The 19,953-nt window shown below is 37.4% G+C and overlaps 1 protein-coding gene across 1 annotated transcript; it reads left to right on the forward strand.

The window, feature by feature from the left end:
• The first annotated feature begins 1,149 nt into the window (after nucleotides 1-1,149).
• On the forward strand, nucleotides 1,150-19,738 carry LOC149816371 (uncharacterized). The gene is made up of 4 exons (XM_089986829.1): nucleotides 1,150-1,347; nucleotides 18,774-18,891; nucleotides 18,989-19,223; nucleotides 19,313-19,738. Exons 1-4 carry the CDS (start codon nucleotides 1,178-1,180, stop codon nucleotides 19,339-19,341), a joined length of 552 nt encoding a protein of 183 aa, XP_089842955.1. The 5' UTR covers nucleotides 1,150-1,177; the 3' UTR covers nucleotides 19,342-19,738.
• The last annotated feature ends 215 nt before the right edge of the window (nucleotides 19,739-19,953 follow it).

A 19,953-nucleotide genomic window follows, 5' to 3' on the forward strand; every position in this document is an offset into this window, starting at 1 on the left:
CTTAGATATACATTAATTTTGACATCATTTGATCTCTTCTTTGATGAGGATGAGGCTTGGTGATGAGACTCGAACGCCGGTAAGTTTTGTGAATTTGGATTACAATCTTGCAATGCAGAAAGATCAAAATTGTTGATCAATCTACATTGTCTTGTCTGCAATCAAACGCCCCCTATGATGCAAAAGTGGTGTCCGGTGTCTTGGACCTTAGCGCACCAGACTAATTTGTTAGTTTTTTCAACCTATATGCATTCGATTTATTTAGGCAACATATGGATGTATGGATTTGCTTAGGCAGTACTAGACCCAGATCCAAATTCAGATAGAATCAACCTGTCCGTGTAAAATCTCAAAAAAGTACAGATCATAATCAAAACTCATGTTGGACCTGTCTTTTTTTATAAATCAGACCGGGTCCATATACTACTTGGATCTGATCAACCCAAACCAATTAACCAACCAGACCTATCTCAGACTCTCAATACTCCCAAATACAGGACTGTCGGATCTGATCTGGGTCAGAATCAGGCATGTCCTACACGATGACCACCATAGTTCCTGATTTTTTTCGTATTTGGGACCCGAATCATATCCAGTCACACACGGACTCACTACACCATAAGCTGGGTTAGGAGTTTCAATGGGCCTGTTTTGACCTAGACCCGACTTCTAGTGAACCCTATAGGGTCAGGGATTTAGGGTTTGGTGCTAAAGAAGAAGGTCCGATTAGAATCTACGTTGAACCCAATGGGTCTGATTGGTACATGGAGCCGGATATGATTTCTGAAATTGCATACCAGACCCCGGTAAGACCCCAGTTCTGATTAAGTTCAGATTTTTTCAACATAAAAAAGATAAAAAATACTATTTTACCGAGTATGTACGGGTTTGTTTAATGTAATCTTGGACCCGAGTATGGTTTTTCTTATGATGGGTCCAAATGAACCAACGTTCGGATCCAGTGCCAGCACCTCAAAGTTAGATCTGGGTTCGGATCTAGTAAAGTCCGAACCAAGTCCTGCCTGTTGACACCCCTGTTCATCAATCATGGATCCGGTCACGTTTGACACTTATTAATCTGGACCCGCACCCAGGACCCGATTCTCCCCAGAGGACTCGTTGTGATGCCTTCCAGAGATCATTCCATAGAGAGAGTTGCAGAAGGAGAGCGAAGGAGATGATTCGGAACGGAAAGATGGGGAGGGAGGTAGCGGAGAGCTGCGTAGAGGGCGTAATGATAGAGATGGTCTCTGCGTACTGCTCTCGCTTCTACGCCACCAAGCCCGAGCTCGCCGCCCGCAGGCTCGAATCCATCGGCTTCCAAGTCGGCCACCAACTCTCTGAAAGGTAATTATTGAGTTAATGGATTCTCGAGTATTCTGTTGAATTTCGCATTTGGTGCTTGTTTCGATTTGTGGGCTTCCTCAAAAGATCTATTTTTTTTCTTTTTGGTGGTTGGTTTCGTTAATTTTGGGATATTTTTGGCGAATTGGTGTTTGATTGTTGCCGAATTCCTGATTTTTGGTTGGTATTTGTGTGGTGTTGACGGAGTGTGTTTGGGGTTTCCATGGTTTTGCTTAAGATTCTCATGAGAAGCCAGAAATCTGATTCAATCGATTGGCTTCCTTGTGTTTAAGAATGACATAATAGGGTCCTGAATTGTCATGGTCGTGGTTGTGTATTCAACACTAGTTGCATGTGAATGAGTATCTCTTCACTGCTAGTACTAATTATTGTTTCGTGCATTCCACTAGAATCCCCCAATTAATTAGCACCATGAATATCAGCGATCTTGAAAGCTTCTTCTGGAGAATGCAGCAATCCAGCGGTCTTCTTCTTTGGTGTTGTTAGATCCATTTGATTCTCTTGTAAATGCTGAGATCAGGGTCTAAGTAGTATCGTAGTGAAGGCATATTTGTAAGGTGGGAGATATTTGCCTTCAGTTCCAGTTCTAAAATAAGTTCTCATTTTGGACGCAAAATTGAGGAATGGCATGGATAGTATGCATGCATAGTATTCTTTATCGACAGTTGGGGTGCTCCATATTGCACTTCCTTTCCAATTTTTTATTCTTTTTTTCACAATTTTTTTTTATGATTATTTTGATAATGCAATAATAGATTTCTTCCCCAACCTCATTCTTGAACTAAGCATTGGTAGCTGTCACACGGACACCGTGTCGACACAATAATACACTCAAACACTCCAGGACACTTCATGGACGGTCAACATTGTATCATATGATTTTTATTTCCTTTTATAGTCTTATTTACTTAATTTGTATTGATTTCCATTCTTTTTCTTTTAAAACTTGTCATCATTTTGCATTGCGTTTCAATTTCAACTTAGTTTATTATTTGATGTTCTTAATCATAGTGATTTAGAATTGATGTTTCTTTATATATATATATATATATATATATATATATATATATATATATATATATATATATATATATATATATATATATATATATATATATATACATCTGTGTGTGCAAGGCTGTATCCCTATGTCTTAATTTTTAAGATTTTTTTTTGAAAGGCAAGCTGGGGTTAGGCAGACCCCTCCAGTCATTATTCAACGGACCACTGGGGTTTTGAACCTGCAACGTCCCACCACAGAGAGACGTGCACTGACAGCCCCGTTGGTCTTAATTTTTAAGAATTGCTGTGTCATACCAAGCGTATCCTCATAGTGTCCTGTTCCTGCGTTCATATCTATGTGACATAGGCTGGTAGTTGTTCCTGCCTAAAACGCTAAGTTGGGGTTTTCTGCTTTTTTATTTCCCTCCTTTTCCACCTCTCAATTTAAAGTCTAATTTCAATTCAACAACTCTATGGTTTATGACAATTAAGCTTGGGATTGTACCTAATTTACTGTTGAATTGGATTTAGTGTGTTGAACCTTTTATTTTATTTTATGCTTGTTCTTGTCCAATGTTGTTCTTTATATCTTCTTGGTATTGTGATAAATCATAAAGTCTGATTGCATTTTATTTATCAAAAGTTTGGTGTTGAGTCGATAATTTTGTATCTCATTTCAAAGTTCCTGGTGTCCAGCCATAGGACTTTCTCATTTTCATACACCTTTGGTTGATGATGATTTGTCATGGAGGTATATATTCTCATTTTAAGCCATGTTCCTGGCCAGGCAAGGTTCTGGTTGGACCAGTTCAGGCCTGTCATTCCAGTCTTATTTATGGGACCTAGGCCAGGTTCTATTCAGGCTTTCTCCTACTAAGAGGGCCAGGCTGCAGTGGACTTGGCTGTCATTCATCATCTCCTTGTTCATTTGACAAGTACCTGCCATGTTGAAGCATGGGACTCAAAGGCGCCAATTTTCATCTTGGAACATGGGGGTTCCTACAGATTTGTTTGTTTCTCTCCAAAAGTATAGGTTTTCTGGACCAAGATTTATAGCATTGCTTGCATGTGGACATCTTGATAGGTCTCTTGTTGAAACAAAATGAGAACCTCCAACAATGTTATCCAAATCACCAAAGTACCAAAGTGGATACACAAAAGAGCTGCAATAAGATCCACCAAAAACACCAAACCACAAAATAGGCTCACACACAAAACCTACTCAATGGGCACATAAGGAACACTCACAAATAAAAAAATATTATTTTATTCAATCATTAATCCATGAAAGAAGCATTACATTTGAGAGGGGGTTTCACCCCTTTATATACACAAGCAAATGAGTCACCAAAGAGATGTTAGGAGAGGCCCAACATCTCTAAATAGAGTTATTGGACCTTCCCAACATCTTTGTGGTTTGACTAGTCAACATATGTTGACTAGTTTGATTCTAAACAAAATGTAAAAAGTAAACTAACCTAGTTATATATATATATATATATATATATATATATATATATATATATATATATATATATATATATTAACACTCTCCCTCAAACTTACAGTCGGATAACCGAAAGTTTGTCTAAGAGAAAGTGAAATTTAGGAGCAGCGAGATGTTTGGTGAAAAAATCTGCCAACTGACATTCAGAAGTAACATATGGAAGATCAATAGTGCCATGTAGATATTGTTAAAATACGATGATCTCCACGTTCACCTGTGCAAGAAAGGAGAAACACGATATTGGGAAAGAGGCTGCAGAAAAAATAACACGTTAAAGTGTTCAACGTGTTCTCATTGTATTAGGGTATGAGTATTTAACTAATACATAATTTTAGGGTACAAAAATACCCTTTAATAACAAACAGAATTACAACACTCTATGTGTGGATCTTGATCCGATCTGGTACAGAAGTCGGGTCCGGTCCTACACAGACCCGACTTGGGTCCAAGACCCAATAACGAGACCCCATAACGACTTTTTTTCAGCCTCCTTCAAGTTGTGCATGGTCTTGGACCATGAACAACTTGCCCTTCAGAAATCAGAATTTGTCCTTTTTCAGCCCTTTGGTGAAAATATCCGCAACTTGCTCATCAGTTCGCACAAACATAGGTTGAATCTCCTATTCTTCAACCTTTTTCCTGACAAAATGTTGATCTATCTCAATATGCTTGGCTCGACTATGATAAATGGGGTCAAAAGACATATTGATGGCACTTTGATTATCACACAACAAAAGTGATCGAACAATCAGTTTTCCCATCTCTGTTAGAAGATGTCTTATCCATGTAGCCTCAACAGTGGCAGTAACCATCGATCTGTATTCAGCCTCTGTACTTGACCTAGCAACTGCTTTTTGCTTTCTACTACTCCAAGAGACCATGTTCGACCCAATGAAACTACAATAACCAGATACTGACCGTCATTCATCTGGGTCACCCGCCCAATCAGCATCAGCATAAATAATGATTTCATGGCCACCTTGATTTGATTCACTTTTCCTGTACACCAGCCCATCACCAATTATACCTTTTAGATACCGTAGTATTCACTTAACTGCCTCCATGTGCAGTGTATGAGGTTCATGCATAAACTGAGATACCAATTAACCGAATACACTATGTCGGGTCTAGTAAAAGTTAGGTATTGCAACATGCCAATTATGATGCGATACCTAGTGGGATCCTCATATAAATCCCCTTCTTTAGAACTCAGTTTCTGATGGATGATACTTGGAGTTGCTAATGGCTTACAATCTTTTATGCCTGCCCTACTAAGAATATCCATTGTATATTTGTGTTGAGTAAGAGTAAGGGTATCACACGTCTTATCAACTTTTATCCCAAGAAAATACCGCAGATCTCTCAGATCTTTCATTTTGAATCTCTGATTTAATAACTTCTTTACTTCCTCAATATGACCTCTACAGTTCCCTGTGATAATAATATCATCTACGTATATCAATAGAAGAGTGGTGATATCTCGTTCATTGTGAATGAATAATGAGTGCTCTTTTCAACTTCCAGTGAAAAACTCTCGAACCATGACCGAGAAGCTTGTTTTAATCCATAAAGTGCTCTTTTCAACTTGCATACATACTGATTGGCATCTTCTTCTGCGTACCCAGTGGGTTGTTCCATATAAACTTCCTCTTTTAGGTCTCCATGTAAAAAGACATTTTTTACATCTAGCTGGCTCAATGTCCATCCATGTTCAATGGCTAGACTCAACATAATACGAATGATCCCCATCTTAACAACAAGACTGAAAGTTTCATCAAAGTCTTGTCCTTGTTCTTGTATGAACCCTTTTGCTACAAGTCTAGCTTTATACTTTTCAATGCTCCCATCTGGTTTATATTTTATCTTGTACACCCACTTTGACCCAACCACATTTCTATTTAGTGGTCTAAGCACAACTTTTCATGTACCACATTCATGTAAGGCTTTCATTTCTTCATTCATCACTTCGATCCATCTTTTGGAACTCGCAACTTGATAGAATGTGAGAGGCTCATCCTCTTTATTTATGGACGTTATGAACAGTTGAAAATCCAAAGAAAAGTTTTTATAGCTTACCCACCTGTCAAGCGGATGTCGGGTCCAGGTGGATCTTCTGATATCCAACATCTGTGGAGCGGAAGTAGAAGGACCAATATCTGTGTAAGGGATGGATGAGGGGTCTTTCTCATGCCGGGTGTAGACAACACCCTTATACCTTACTCGCTCCAAGTTTTGTGTGGTAACCTCTTCTGGTTGAGAGGCATCTGCTGATTCCTCACATACCTCTTTCTGACTGCAACCTGTAGGGCAATCATCCCTAGTACTGGAGAAGAGTTCTGAATTTAACCATGGATAGTACACCTCAACACTGGGGCTTGGAGTAGCAACAGGAAGGCTTGGATTAGCAGGTTGATTATCAAAATTCATCTCGTCAAAAACAACATTTTTTGATATTTTGACATGTTTTCTCAATGGATTGTAGCACCTATACCTCTTGTAGTCTTCAACATATCTCAAGAACCTGCACTTTAAGGCTGTGTCCTGAAACTTATGTCTTAATGAACTGTCAACGTGAACATAGCAAACAGATCCAAACACACGTAATTCATGATAGTCGGGATGAACACCAAATAGGGAGAAAAATAGTGACCTATTTTCTAAAATGGTCAATGGCAGCCGATTTATCACATGGACTGTGGAGTGAAAAGCTTCTGTCCATAGGGTGATAGGCAGATTACTTCCGTGCATCATGCTCATTGCACTCTCAACAATATGTCGATGCTTCCTTTCAGCAATCCCATTTTGTTGAGGTGTATATGGGCAAGACACTCTTCTCTTTATCCCATTATGTTGAAGGAAACTAACAAAATCACTAGAAGAGAATTCACCTCCTCCATCACATTGAAAATTGAGAATGTTTGTAGAGAAATGATTTCTGACAAAGGAATGAAAATTTTAAAACAATCCAAAAACTTCTGATTTGTGTTTCATAAAAAATATCCAAGTATAGTGTGAATAACTATCAATGAAAATAAGGTAATATTTACTGTTGAAAACAGAAGCAATTGGGGCAGGACCCCATACATCAGAACATATGACTTCAAAAGGCCTTGAAGCTCTCTTATTGATTGAATTGAAAGGCAAAACATGACTCTTACATAAGTGACAACTGGGACACTTTATATCACTGGCTTCTAGACTCAGAGTGAACTTAGGAATGAAATTATTCAAGACAAGTTTTTCAATAAAATGACGACCACAATGACCCAAACGACTATGCCAAAGAGTTGGCTTATTACATTCAGAAATGAAAAACACATAATCGGAAGAAACAAATGATGGATGTTGATGAGGCTTCAAGGATGAACAAGCAGAATGAACAGAGAATGAGGGATCTTCTTGGAAGATGTACATGTTGCCTCATCTTTTTCCCTCAGCTAATATCTCCCTCGTGCGAAGATCCTTGACATAAACAGAAGAGGGAGTAAATTCAACTGAGGCGTTAACATCATCAACAAGTTTTGAGACAAAAACAATATTCTTCTGAATATTAGGAGCATGAATAACATTTGAAAGATTAAGAGAAGATTTGGACATGGGTATAATGGCATTTCCAATATGTGAGATGGAGTGATGAGAACCATCTCCTGTGACTATGCTATTCTTACCAACATAAGGAGTAAGATTCAAGAGCTTACCCGCATCACCCGAGACATGGGTCGCGGCTTCAGAGTCGACGTACCAAATACCTTTATCATTTTGTTTCATATTCAAGCCTGCCAAGGCTGCCAATAGCAACTCCTTTACTTCTCCATCCCTCTTAGTCTCTGTTTGTGGGGTTTTTCCCTTATTTTGAGGGTTGAACCAACAATTTGCTTTAATATGCTCTTTCTTATTGCATAGGAAACAAGTAGGAATGGGCCTTTGTCCCTGTATATTGGGCGTTGGAAGTAGACCACGACTCCCAAAAGCATTTCTCCCTTGTCCCCCCCCTTGTCCTCACCTTCCTCGAAAAGAATTTCCTCCTCTACCTCTACCATAAGTCAGCTCTGTGGCCAGCACATCCTGAGTTCCTGAATGCGCATGGGTGTCCTTAGAAAACCCTTTGAGGGTCATTTCATACTGCAGTAGTTTTGCACGAAGATCTTCAAATTTTGGAAGCTCGGGGAGACACAGCAAGGACGTCACCAGAATATGATAGCCCGACCCCAATCCACTCAAGGTCTGTTGCACCTTGTCTTTATCACTGACGAGACATCCTACAATAGCCAACTGATATGTGATGCCTTTCATTTTATTCAAGTATTCCATAATATACATCAAATCTTTCTTCAACATTTGAAATTCTCGCTTGAGAAATACGATTCTCGCTTCAGAGATCTGCGAATATGTCTAAACTAGCTTGTCCCATAGTTCTTTGGCTGAACAATCATCGGGAATGGCTACAGGAACTTCTTGTGCGAGTGTTGAGGTGATGTATGCCACTAATGCTTGATCTCTTTTCACCCAAGCAGCGTAATCTGGATTTTTGAGAAGAACAATAGATTGCACCCCTTTATCGTCCTTCTTTTCTTGCGAAGTGAACTCTGGAGGGGGCGAGATTGATCCATCCAGATGACCAGAGAGATCCTGGCTCTTTATAAAATGAACACTCTACCTTTTCCAGGTCAAGAAATTGGAATTATTCAGCTTTTCAGAGACTAATTGGCTAAGAAAGTTAGAAGAAAGGCCTGACTGTGGGAAAGTTGAGTCCATTTGAAGAGATTGTGAAAAGAAAAGAAAAATTTCTGGACCAAATTTTAACTCACAAAGAACTCAGTTACTCGAATATTTTATCCTTTTTTTTAAAGTATGATAGATATATTATATTCGGGTATGATAAGAAAGAAAAACTAATCAAATAACTGAATATCAACATTAAATCAGTTCCAGATTAAGTGGAAACGCGAAACAAGAATATGAATACTTCAAGATAAAAGATATTGCAGACTAAGACAGTAGAAATATTAATTTCAGAGAGTATAATATTCAGATCGACAGTGAAAAAACTAAATATCAACATAAAATGGTTCCAGATTAAGTAAAAACATGAAAAACAGGAATACGAGTATTTCGAGATAAAGATTATGCAAACTGAAAAGCCACAAACATTAATTTCAGCAAGTAGAGGATTTTGCTTGACTGCCAGAAACTGATCGATGTCTCTTCACGTCGAGAGACCCAAAACGACGTCGAGAGACCCAAAACGAGAACTCCTTTGGTTTAAGAAGAAAGAGAGTAGTTAGGCGGCAGTCTCCCCTTTTTTTGAATAGATTAACTGATTTTGAATCTCTAGAGATTCAGATTTGAAGAAGAAAATAAATCTCACCAAAACTGAAACAGAGGACGAGGAAGAAGACACAAAAATAAATTTGAAGAAGAGGAAAGAAGAAGAAGGTGTTGATGTTCTTACCAGATCTGAAACAGAAAAGAAAAGAGGAAGAAGACGCAGAAATCGGGGTTGGAAAAATTAGATCATCTCCTTGGTCATTCCTTCTGGAAAAACAATCCCAGGCCCAGTTTTAACACTGCTTTGATACCATGTTAAAATACGATGATCTCCACGTTCACCTGTGCGAGAAAGGAGAAACACGATATTGGGAAAGAGGCTGCAGACAAAATAACACGTTAAAGTGTTCAGCGTGTTCTCATTGTATTAGGGTATGAGTATTTAACTAATACATAATTTTAGGGTACAAAAATACCCTTTAATAACAAACAGAATTACAACACTCGATGTTTGGATCTTGATTCGATCCGATACAAAAGTCTGGTCTGGTCCTACACAAACCCGACTTGGGTCCAAGACCCAATAATGACTTTTTTTCAGATACTCCTCTCGTACATAGTGACAGTCTATCTGAGTATGCCTAGTACGTTCATGAAAGGTCTGGTTGTTGACAATGTAGATGAAACTTTTGTTGTAACAACGCATCCATAATGCTCCTTTAATCTGGACTCCCATGTCAACCAACAATCTTTTTAGCCAAACCACTTTCATAGTGGTTATAGCCATGACTCAGTATTCTGCTTCAGTCAAAGAGAGAGACCTTATGTCGTTTCTTACACTTCTATGAGATCTACGATTTGCCTAAAAACATGCAAAAATCAGTGGTTGAGTGTCGGTTATTGGGACCACCTCTCCAGTCAGCATCAATATAAGCAGTTAAATCTAATAACGAAGAAGCAAATAAGAAAAGTCCTCAAAAAATAAAAGTTTTAATACATCTAATAATACGAAAAATTGCTCACATATGAACAGATGTGGGAGCATGTTGAAACTGGCTGGATGTGTAAACTGAATACATTATGTCAGGTCTCGTAATTGAGAGATAAGACAGTGCCCCAATAAATGGTCTGTACAGTGTTGAATTTTTCAAGTGGTTCTACATCATCAATTCTCATCTTGATATTAACAACTTGGAGGGTGTCAACCTTCTTACCATCTGAGATTCCAAACCTGACAACAATATATACAACAAATTTAGATTGAGTCAATAAATAACCTCCAGAAGAATAGGCAAGTTCAATACCTAAAAAGTATTTTTAAAAACCCAAATCAGTCATTTCAAAATGTATTTTGAGAAGTTTCTTAATGTATTCAACTCCCTGTTTGTTCCCTCCGGTGATAATCATGTCGTCCATGTAGAGGAGGAGAATAATAATACCTGCATCAGAAATCTTTAAAACAAAGCCGTGTCAATTAAGAAAGATTGAAATCCAACATCAAGCATAACTTGGCCTGTCATACCATCCTTTGGTGCTTGTTTAAGGCCATATAAGGCTTTATCTAAGCAAAAAATCTTTCTTTTAGGAATAGTTATACCAAGTGGTACTTTCATATAAACTTATTCAACTAAATTCCCATTAAAAAACACATTCTTGACATCCATATGATATATTGGCCATCTTCTCACAGAGGCCACGGCTACTAAAGTCTTAACTGTAGTCATCCTAGCAACTAAGGCGAATATTTATTCATAATCTATTCAATACTCTTGAAAATATCTCTTGGCAACTAATTTGGCTTTGTACATTTCAAGAGTTCCATCACTCTTAGTTTTTACGTTATACACCTATCGACAATCTATAGGTTTCTTTCTTAGGAGAATATCTTGGATAATCCAAGTATTTGCTTTTTCTAAGGTGTCTAACTCTACCTTTATGATTTCTACTCATTCAAAACGTTCTTTTGCTTGAGCATAGGTCGAGGGTTTTATGTATGAATGTATTAATGCAATGTAAGCTTAGTACCTAGGTGAAAATGAATCATAAAACACAAATTTTTCTGGAGGTTTTGATACTCTAGTTGACCTTTTAGTTTGTATTTATATATGGTTTTCATTATCAGTATATTTTTCAAGGGCATATGGATGTTCAAAATCACTACGCCTAGAATATTGTATACAACTTTGATCCTTACGAAATTGCTCTTCTCTAATTTCATTGTCACGAGATTTTTCTTTACTTACTATATCATTTATAACTTTCCGATCTTCATCAAGATCAACATCACAATCGTTGTACTTTGGAATTATATCCAAAAAGAAAGAATACTCAATTAGTTTTTTAGATTTTTCAATTTAAAAAAAAAAACTTTTTTTCTAAAAAGACATTTCTTGAAACATATCTTTTTATTTCTGAAATCAAAGCATTTATAGTCTTTCTGGTTATTTGCATATATTTCTTGAAACATATCTTTTTATTTCTGAAATCAAAGCATTTATAGTCTTTCTGGTTATTTGCATATCCCAAAAAGACACATGGAATAGCACGGGGAGAAAGCTTGTCATTCTTATGAGTAAAATCAAAACATTTACACCAAAGACTCTGAATCTATAATAATCAGGAGTTAGTTTGAAAAGTTTTTCATTTGGTGATACATTTTTTAAAGAAGTGGATGGAATTTTGTTAATGCGATAAACTGTAGTTAATGTGACTTCAACTAAAAAATCTTTAGGTACTTGGTTTGCAATAAGCAAAATTTTTGTGGTTTCTATAATATGTCTATGTTTTCTTTCAGCTAAATCATTCTGTTGTGGACTGTAAGGGCAAGATCTTTGATGGGTGATACTGTTTAAATCTAGGTAATCTTTAAATCTTTTGATAAAAATTCTCCCCTGAATCAGTGCAAGAGATAGAGATATCATTTTTAAATTTATTTTTGACCAAATTATAAAATATTTGAAAATCTGGAAATACTTCATATTTGTGTTTAAGGAAATAAATTCAAGTATGTCTAGTAAAGTCATCAACAAAGATTAGATAATATGTAAACCCACCTTTAGATACAATAGGTGCTGGGTCCCATACATCCAAATGTATTAACTCAAGTGGTCGTGTAGAGATAAAGGTTCTTTCTTGAAATGACAATCTTTTCATTTTACTAAGAATACAATCTTTACATATAAAATTTTCAGAATTACAAAAGTTTTTCAGCTTTGAAAAATGCTGAATTTTGGATATATTAGGATGGCCAAGTATTTTATGCCATAAATCCAAATTTATTTTCTGAATATTACAAGAAAGTGTATTCTTGGGTATTTTCAAAAAATTCATGTAGTATAAACCTCCTTCTCTATAGCCTTCCCCAATCAACTTTTCTGATTGACAATCCTGTACCCGACAACCAATAGAGGAGAAGAAAACATTACACTCTTGATAAGATAATTGAGAAACAAACAAAAGATTTAAATTTAATCTAGGAATATTTCTAATTTTTGAAATAAAAAACCTTTTTAAATTTTGACAAATATTTTTGAAATTTCCTATTTCTTTTATCTGAAGAGATATCCCATCAACGGTAAACACATTTGACCCACTTGAATTATGATATTTGGATAAAATATCACCATTTTGTGTCTCGTGAAATAAGGCACATGAATCAAGAAGCTAAAAAGATTTAACGGGATCAGTGATGCCAAAGGAAGAAATCGTGACTCCAGATGATAAAGCTCATTTGAGTAAAGGTTGAATAACCTCTTCTAGTTGAGTCAAAGACATGTTTCCAATAGATGAATCTTACATAGTTTTGAGCTCACTTGACTCTTGTGCAACCGAGGCTACCTTCTTTTCATAAGGTCTTTTCAACTTAGGGTAATAGGTTTTGACGTGTCTCAGTTCATGATAATAATATCAAATAATTTTTTTCTTCTCAAACTCATTGCCTTGTTTTTCATAATGATCATTGTTTGGCCTTCCATAGTGTGGTGGTTTGTAAGTATGAACATAGTTTCTTGGTCTAGATACGACTAGAATCGAATCATCCTCACCCTTAGAGGTCTTTTTTTTTATCCTATTTTCCTCTGTACTTAGCTCTTCAATCGTGTCTTCAATAAAGAAAACTTTTCCTTTATGGAGGAGAGCCAATTTTGTGGACTCAAACTCCGGTCTTAGGCCATTCACGAATTGATAGAACTGTTCTGCTTTTATTTGTTTTTGGTGGAATTCTATATCTTCGGGACAATGCCATCTAGGCTCAAGAACAGCAACTCACTCAAAAAATCAAATAATTCACTAAAGGTTTCTCTAATGCTTCTTCCTCCTTGGGTCATAGTACTGATTTTGTCTTGTGTTGAGAATAGGTGGTTTTAAGTTAAGTCTTTTTATATTAGAGGCTATTTGAATTTTTGATTTTATAGTAAGCTTAAATGTAATTATTCTTTTTAGCCTCTCTCTATTTAATATAGAGAGAAGCCCTAATACCAGGTTAACGAGTTCTATTCTTGCACCCGTCTCTCTCTCTCTCTCCCTTTCTCTCTCTTTCTCTACCTAGGGTTCGGGGCATCTCTTCTCTTCTTGAACATGGTATCAAAGCCAACGATCTCAGGAGCGTGATCGATCTGCAACGATCTCAGGAGCGTGATCTACACCAAACATCAAGTACTCGAACCAGGTGTGGATTAATTTTTTTTTTGAGATCTGATGACAGATCTGGCCCAGATCTGTTATCAGACCTAAGGAGCATCGTGGGAGTGAGCCCTCAGGTCTGGCAGTCGTAACCCCCTTTTTCTCTTGAGTTTCACATGCCGTGACTTCTGGATGTGGCAGCTGATAACAGATCCTAACTTCGTATGGCTATTTGTGATCGAGATCTGCTGCCATGATTTGTTTATCGTGTCTCTGTCGTGATTGCTTTTGTCCTTTGAAGAAATGAACTTCCTGTTTTTGGCTGTCGTGATTTACAGCATCTATCAATATGATTTCAGCAACTCTTGTCGTGATTTCAGCCTCTGTCGTGATTTCAGCATCCGCCGTGATTCTTCATGCTATCGTTATTTGTTTTTTTTTTGCTATCGTGATTGCAACTGTTGTCGTGACTTCAGCATCTGTCGTAATTTCAGTATCTGCCATGATTCTTCATGCTGTCGTTATTGGTTTTTCATGCTGTCGTGATTAGTTTCAGCATCAGAAGTTTTGTAGTGGAAACAACAAGCTTGTTTTCTCTGCTGTGTTGAAAATTATCATGTTGATGTGAAAGTTTTTTTTGTCGAGGGAGTCTGCGTTGAGTATAGATGTTGGTCATTGGTTCTGGCTGATGCGTGATTGTCATGTGTGTGGGCTGCTGTTCAAGATTCATGTGTGTGGGCTGCTGTCCACTACTGTCGTGGAAATTGCAGGCTTGATTCCCTGCGGTGCTGGAAAAATACTCTTTTTGTGGCCTGCTGTTCCTTACTGTCGTGGTTTCTTTTTGTGAACAGCTGTTGGGTTGCTTGAAATTTGTCCAGACTTTTTATCTCTGCTGAAACAGAAATATATTTTTAGTATGGCTGAAACTTCAAAATGTGATTCCAAATTGGAACATATTGGAGAATATAAAGCATTTGCCAATCCTTTTTCGTACGGCTCTTCTGTAAGGTTGAATAAAACCACCTATTCTCAACATCATTCTTACAGGAGATGATGTGAAAGCTATTGAAGCCACAAAGGCTCATCTTCAAAAACACTTTGTTACAAAAGACCTTGGTTCACTTAGGTATTTTCTGGGTATAGAAGTTGCCAGGAGCCGTGAAGGGATGGTTTTGTCTCAACGGAAGTATGTTCTTGACTTATTAAAGGAAACGGGAATGTTGGGAGCTAAACCAGCAAATATTCCCATGGACCATAAAGTTCAGTTGTTTGAAGAAGGGTCAAAACTGGTTGATAGCAAAAGCTATCGCTCCCTAGTAGGAAAGCTACTGTATGTAACTGTGACCAGGCCAGATATTGCTTTAGCAGTAAGCAAAGTTAGTCAGTTTATGGATAAACCAACTGAGGTACACTGAAATGCAACTATTATGATTCTCAGATACCTAAAATCTTCTCCTGGAAAGGGGTTATTGTTCAGAAAAGGTGGAACTCTGGAGATAGTGGCCTATTCTGATGCTGACAATGCAGGATCTGTAGTGAATAGAAAATCTACCAGATGATTCTGTTTGTTTGTGTGAGACAACTTGATTTCTTGGAGAAGTAAGAAACAAAATGTTGTTTCTAGGTCGAGTGCAGAATCAGAATATCGGGCTATGGCCCAAACAACTGCTAAATTGATATGGGTTCATACTATTCTTAATGATCTTCAGGTGAAAGTTTCCTCTCCCATGACCATGATGTTTGATAATAAAGCGACAACATATATAGCGAATAATCCTGTATTTCATGAGAGAACAAAGCACATTGAGGATGATTGCCACTATATTAGAGATATGGTTCAAGCTGGTCATATCACTACCAAATACCTAAAGTCTGAAGACCAAGTTGCAGATATGTTTACAAAACCTCTTGCTAGACCAAATTTCTCAAAATGTTGTGACAAGCTGAGCATGATTGATATCTATGCTCCAGCTTGAGGGGGAGTGTTGAGAATAGGTGGTTTTAAGTTAAGTCTTTTTATATTAGAGGCTATTTGAATTTTTGATTTTATAGTAGGCTTAAATGTAATTATTCTTTTTAGCCTCTCTGTATTTAATATAGAGAGAAGCCCTAATACCAGGTTAACGAGTTCTATTCTTGCAGCCGTCTCTCTCTCTCTCTCTCTCTCTCTCTTTTCTCTCTCTCTCTCTCTCTTTCTCTCTCTCTACCTAGGGTTCGGGGCATCTCTTCTCTTCTTGAACATCTTGTAAATTACACACATGTGTAATATCTTTAAGAGAATACATTCTCTTAAGATAATCTCATGCCTTATTTGCATGTTCTAATTTAGCAAGACTAGAGCATTTTTTAATGTCAACACTACTAATAAGTCAAGACATAATCTTGGTGTGCCTCATTCTTCATTTCTTCAATTTCTTCTCGTAGGTGGACATTGCGTTGGTTTTTTCAATCTCCGAAAGAGGTATTTCTTTCTCATATTCTATTTCAGTAAGGATTAATTTGGGTTCTGGATCAGTCTCATCCACTAGTCCCCAAAATCCTTTTCTCCATATGAGGTGCTTCATAATTGAAGCCCATGTTACATAATTTTAGTCATTGAATTTGATGAGTTTTATGGTGACATTCTCATTCTCATCCATTTTTATAAGGGCTAAAGAAGATAAAACAAGAAGAAATGAATAAAGAATGAGAAAAAGATAGAGATGAGAAAAGCAATGTGAAGATCATGAGCACTCCACCACCAAGCGAGCACCACCGATAAAGAGTATGAACACTCCTCCACCAAGTAAGCACCACCACTCTTTTACTTGAAACATAATCACGATCTCCACTTGAATAAGAATTGCAAAAAAACTTCATCTCTTTTAAATTTTGGGTAGGACGCTTCCCAATGCACCAAAAACAAATTCAGCTTAATCGCCAAGCTTTGATACCATGAAAGGAAATGAGAACCTCCAACAATGTTCTCCAAATCATCAAAGTGGATACACAAAAGAACCACAATAAGATCCACCAAAAGCATCACAAAGAACCACAAAATAGGCTCACACACAAAACCCACTCAATGGGCACACAAGAAACACTCACAAATGAAAATATTATTTTATTCAATCCTTAATCCATGCAAGAAGCATTACATTTGGGAAGGGGTTTCACCCCTTTATATACACAAGCAAAGGAGTTGCTAAAGAGACGTTGGGAGAGGCCCAATGGCGATAAATAGAGTCATTGGACCTTCCCAACGTCTCTGTGGTTTAACTAGTCAACATTTGTTGACTAGTTTCATTCTAAACAAAATGTAAAAAGTAAACTAACCTAGTTACTAATCCTAGTTATATATATATATATATATATATATATATATATATTTAACACTTGTAACTTCGGTAGTATTAGGAAACAGTCAAGCTGTTTTAAGGAGTGAATCATGGCTCTTCAACCAAGTATACCAATCCCTGCTATCTGGAATGTCAATTTGATCTCAGCAATTGCTCCTCAAAACTTTTCATGCTTCGGTCATCCTGCTGCTTCTCCTTTCACCATCAAAGAATAATGGAAACTTAACATGTCGATCCACCCACTGGGCAAAATTGATGTTGCTTTGGATACCATTGTGCTTGTTCCAAAACGTGTTCGTATCTTAGGGGGAAACTTATGTATCAGAATGGCAGTCAAGTTGGGTTCCCCTTGATAAGTATAAAAAAAAAAGTTCCCTACAACCAACTCTTTATCAAGTAGGAACATTCTGTTGGCTACGATCATGAAGTCTTTTTTTGAAGTTCTTGGTTGCCTTTCCATGGCAAGCACCTGATGGTTAGTCATTTTGAACACTCTGTGGATGCCATGTTCATTAAGCAGGAACATTCTGTTGGCTATGAGGTAGTCTTTTTGGCAGTTCCAGGCTGCCTTGCCATGACAAGAACATTCTACCTTGACATTTTGAGCATAATGTTCATGCATAGTGGTTGAATGATACCTTTCTTGTATCCAATTGATGAATTGTTATTTAAGTGCATTTATTTTTCTGATTGTTGAAGATATTCTCAAGGCAGTCCCCTTATGTTTGACATACATGTGGCTGTCATTTTTTTATTGGAATCTCTCTTTTGGCTTGCCCTGGAACCTAGGTGATGGCAAAACCTGACTCCAGCAGTCTTTGCAGCTTGTTCTAACCTTTTTTGTATAAATCTAGTATAAGTTTAGCTTTCATATAATGAACATTTCAAATCAGGTGAAAGTCACATTCCCATCACCTTACATAACCCACTGCCTTGTCGATGTTGTAAAGACTGTGGGAGGGGTTTTAGGGATAGAATATAACACATCACTTTGAATATAAAAGGTGAAATTGAACTAGGTTGGGAGACAAGATTTTTTTTGACTTCATATTCATGGTACCTGGTTCAGTAACTACCAGAAAGTGAAAAGTTAAGTTGCACTTTTATCAGCCATCTTCCATGACATTTCTAGTGAGGCAGATCTGCTCCTTGCTAGGCGACATGATTTCCGAAGATCAGTCCACATATTCCACTAAGCTCAAGCTTCTTGTCTGCATATTCCACTGAGTTCAAGTTTCTGAGTGTTTCTGACAACAGATGTAGATGAGGTTTTCGATACAGTAATTCTCTTATTTTCTGATATTCATTGTAGTTACGAAATTAATCCAGCAAAAACATAAATATTAGACATTGCTTCCATCAACTAGTATATGTGAGGCTTGCAGCAGGAGCATTGAGCATAAAACATAGTTCATTTCCACATTGCTGAGGCACTGAAAGGAAAAACGCCCATGTGAGCCTCCAAATCATGAAGTATCTTTAATGTCCCTCAGGGAATTTTCGGTATAATTCCTATCTCTGATGTCAATCAGAGAAGAATAGACTTGTGGACTGATCAAAGGATCCTTCTACTCTGGTCTATCTTAATCACCAGGCCGTTAAAAGTTCAAATTTCATTCATATCTTCCTTGAAGATGCATGCCCATCTATGAGATATTTTCCCGTTTTGACAGGTATACGATGGACAGGCCAAGATTTGGGGACCATTTGGAAGCAATCAAGTTCATTTGCAAGGATTTCTGGAATGAACTCTTCAAGAAGCAAATTGATAACCTGAAGACCAATCATAGGGTATAAGTTCCTGAAGTATGTTCTGATTAAATGATAGGGAGTTCTTGGCGCCTATGAAGTGGACCTCTGAAATGTTGCTGCTTTGTTTTTTCTCCAGGGTACATATGTGCTTCAAGACAACCGGTTCCGTTGGCTTACTCGTGTGTCAATCAATACATCCCCAGTGATTTCTAATACATCACAGACAGATTCTGCTGCCCAGGTTTTGGATAGCAAGGCAGCTCAATCTGCAAACATGCATCTATACTTTCCCTGTGGAATCATTCGTGGGGCACTCACAAATTTAGGAGTTCCGTGTGCAGTGTCTGCAGATATCTCCAATCTTCCAGCATGTGAGTGCGGGCATTGAACATTGATCAGTCTGGTCCATTTATGAGTTCTCTTTGCTTCTTGATTATGTTGTTTTGCTTCTTTGGTCTAGGTTCTTTCGTCATTCGGATCAAGGTCTGAATAATGTTTGGGGGACAATATGCTTGGGCAAAGTTGCATGGACATGTTGCTGGCAATACAAAATGAAGGGAAAATGCTGATCTGTTGTGGCCTGATTCAGGGAAATCATACTTTGGTGGTAAATGTGGTTCGTGGAGGTCCATTTCAGCCTCTCTATCCTTTGTGAAAGCTTGTATTGGGGTGGTTCATTTTATGGGAAACTATGGAAATAATATTTATATGCATTCTTCTGCACCAACAGAGACCCACAATATTGTCAGAAGAGAGATCTTTCCTTCTATTGGAAAAAGTGGTTTGCATTGTTGTGAATTGCTAAACAAAATTTCATTCTGCCATTGTGAGTCATTGTCATCTTAATTGGTGGCACCATCACACTTTTTAACAGATCAGATTTGCATTAATGTCACGAAGATAAGCATGCTTGGGTGGGACAATTTTCTGCTTGATTAAGTTGGAACTTATGAAAAGTTATACAAATACGCAACCTGGTATTGAGATGTAACTTTGTCGCATTACAAGATGTCACCATATTGACCAATTAAAGTTAAAAATGGCTGTCAGTGTCTCGGGAGATATTTTTTTTTCTTTTTACTTCTCACGTTTTTGTCTGCA

This window comes from Nuphar pumila, chromosome 14, assembly GCF_984573655.1.
Source record: "Nuphar pumila chromosome 14, dmNupPumi1.hap1.1, whole genome shotgun sequence".
NCBI classification, from domain to species: domain Eukaryota; kingdom Viridiplantae; phylum Streptophyta; class Magnoliopsida; order Nymphaeales; family Nymphaeaceae; genus Nuphar; species Nuphar pumila.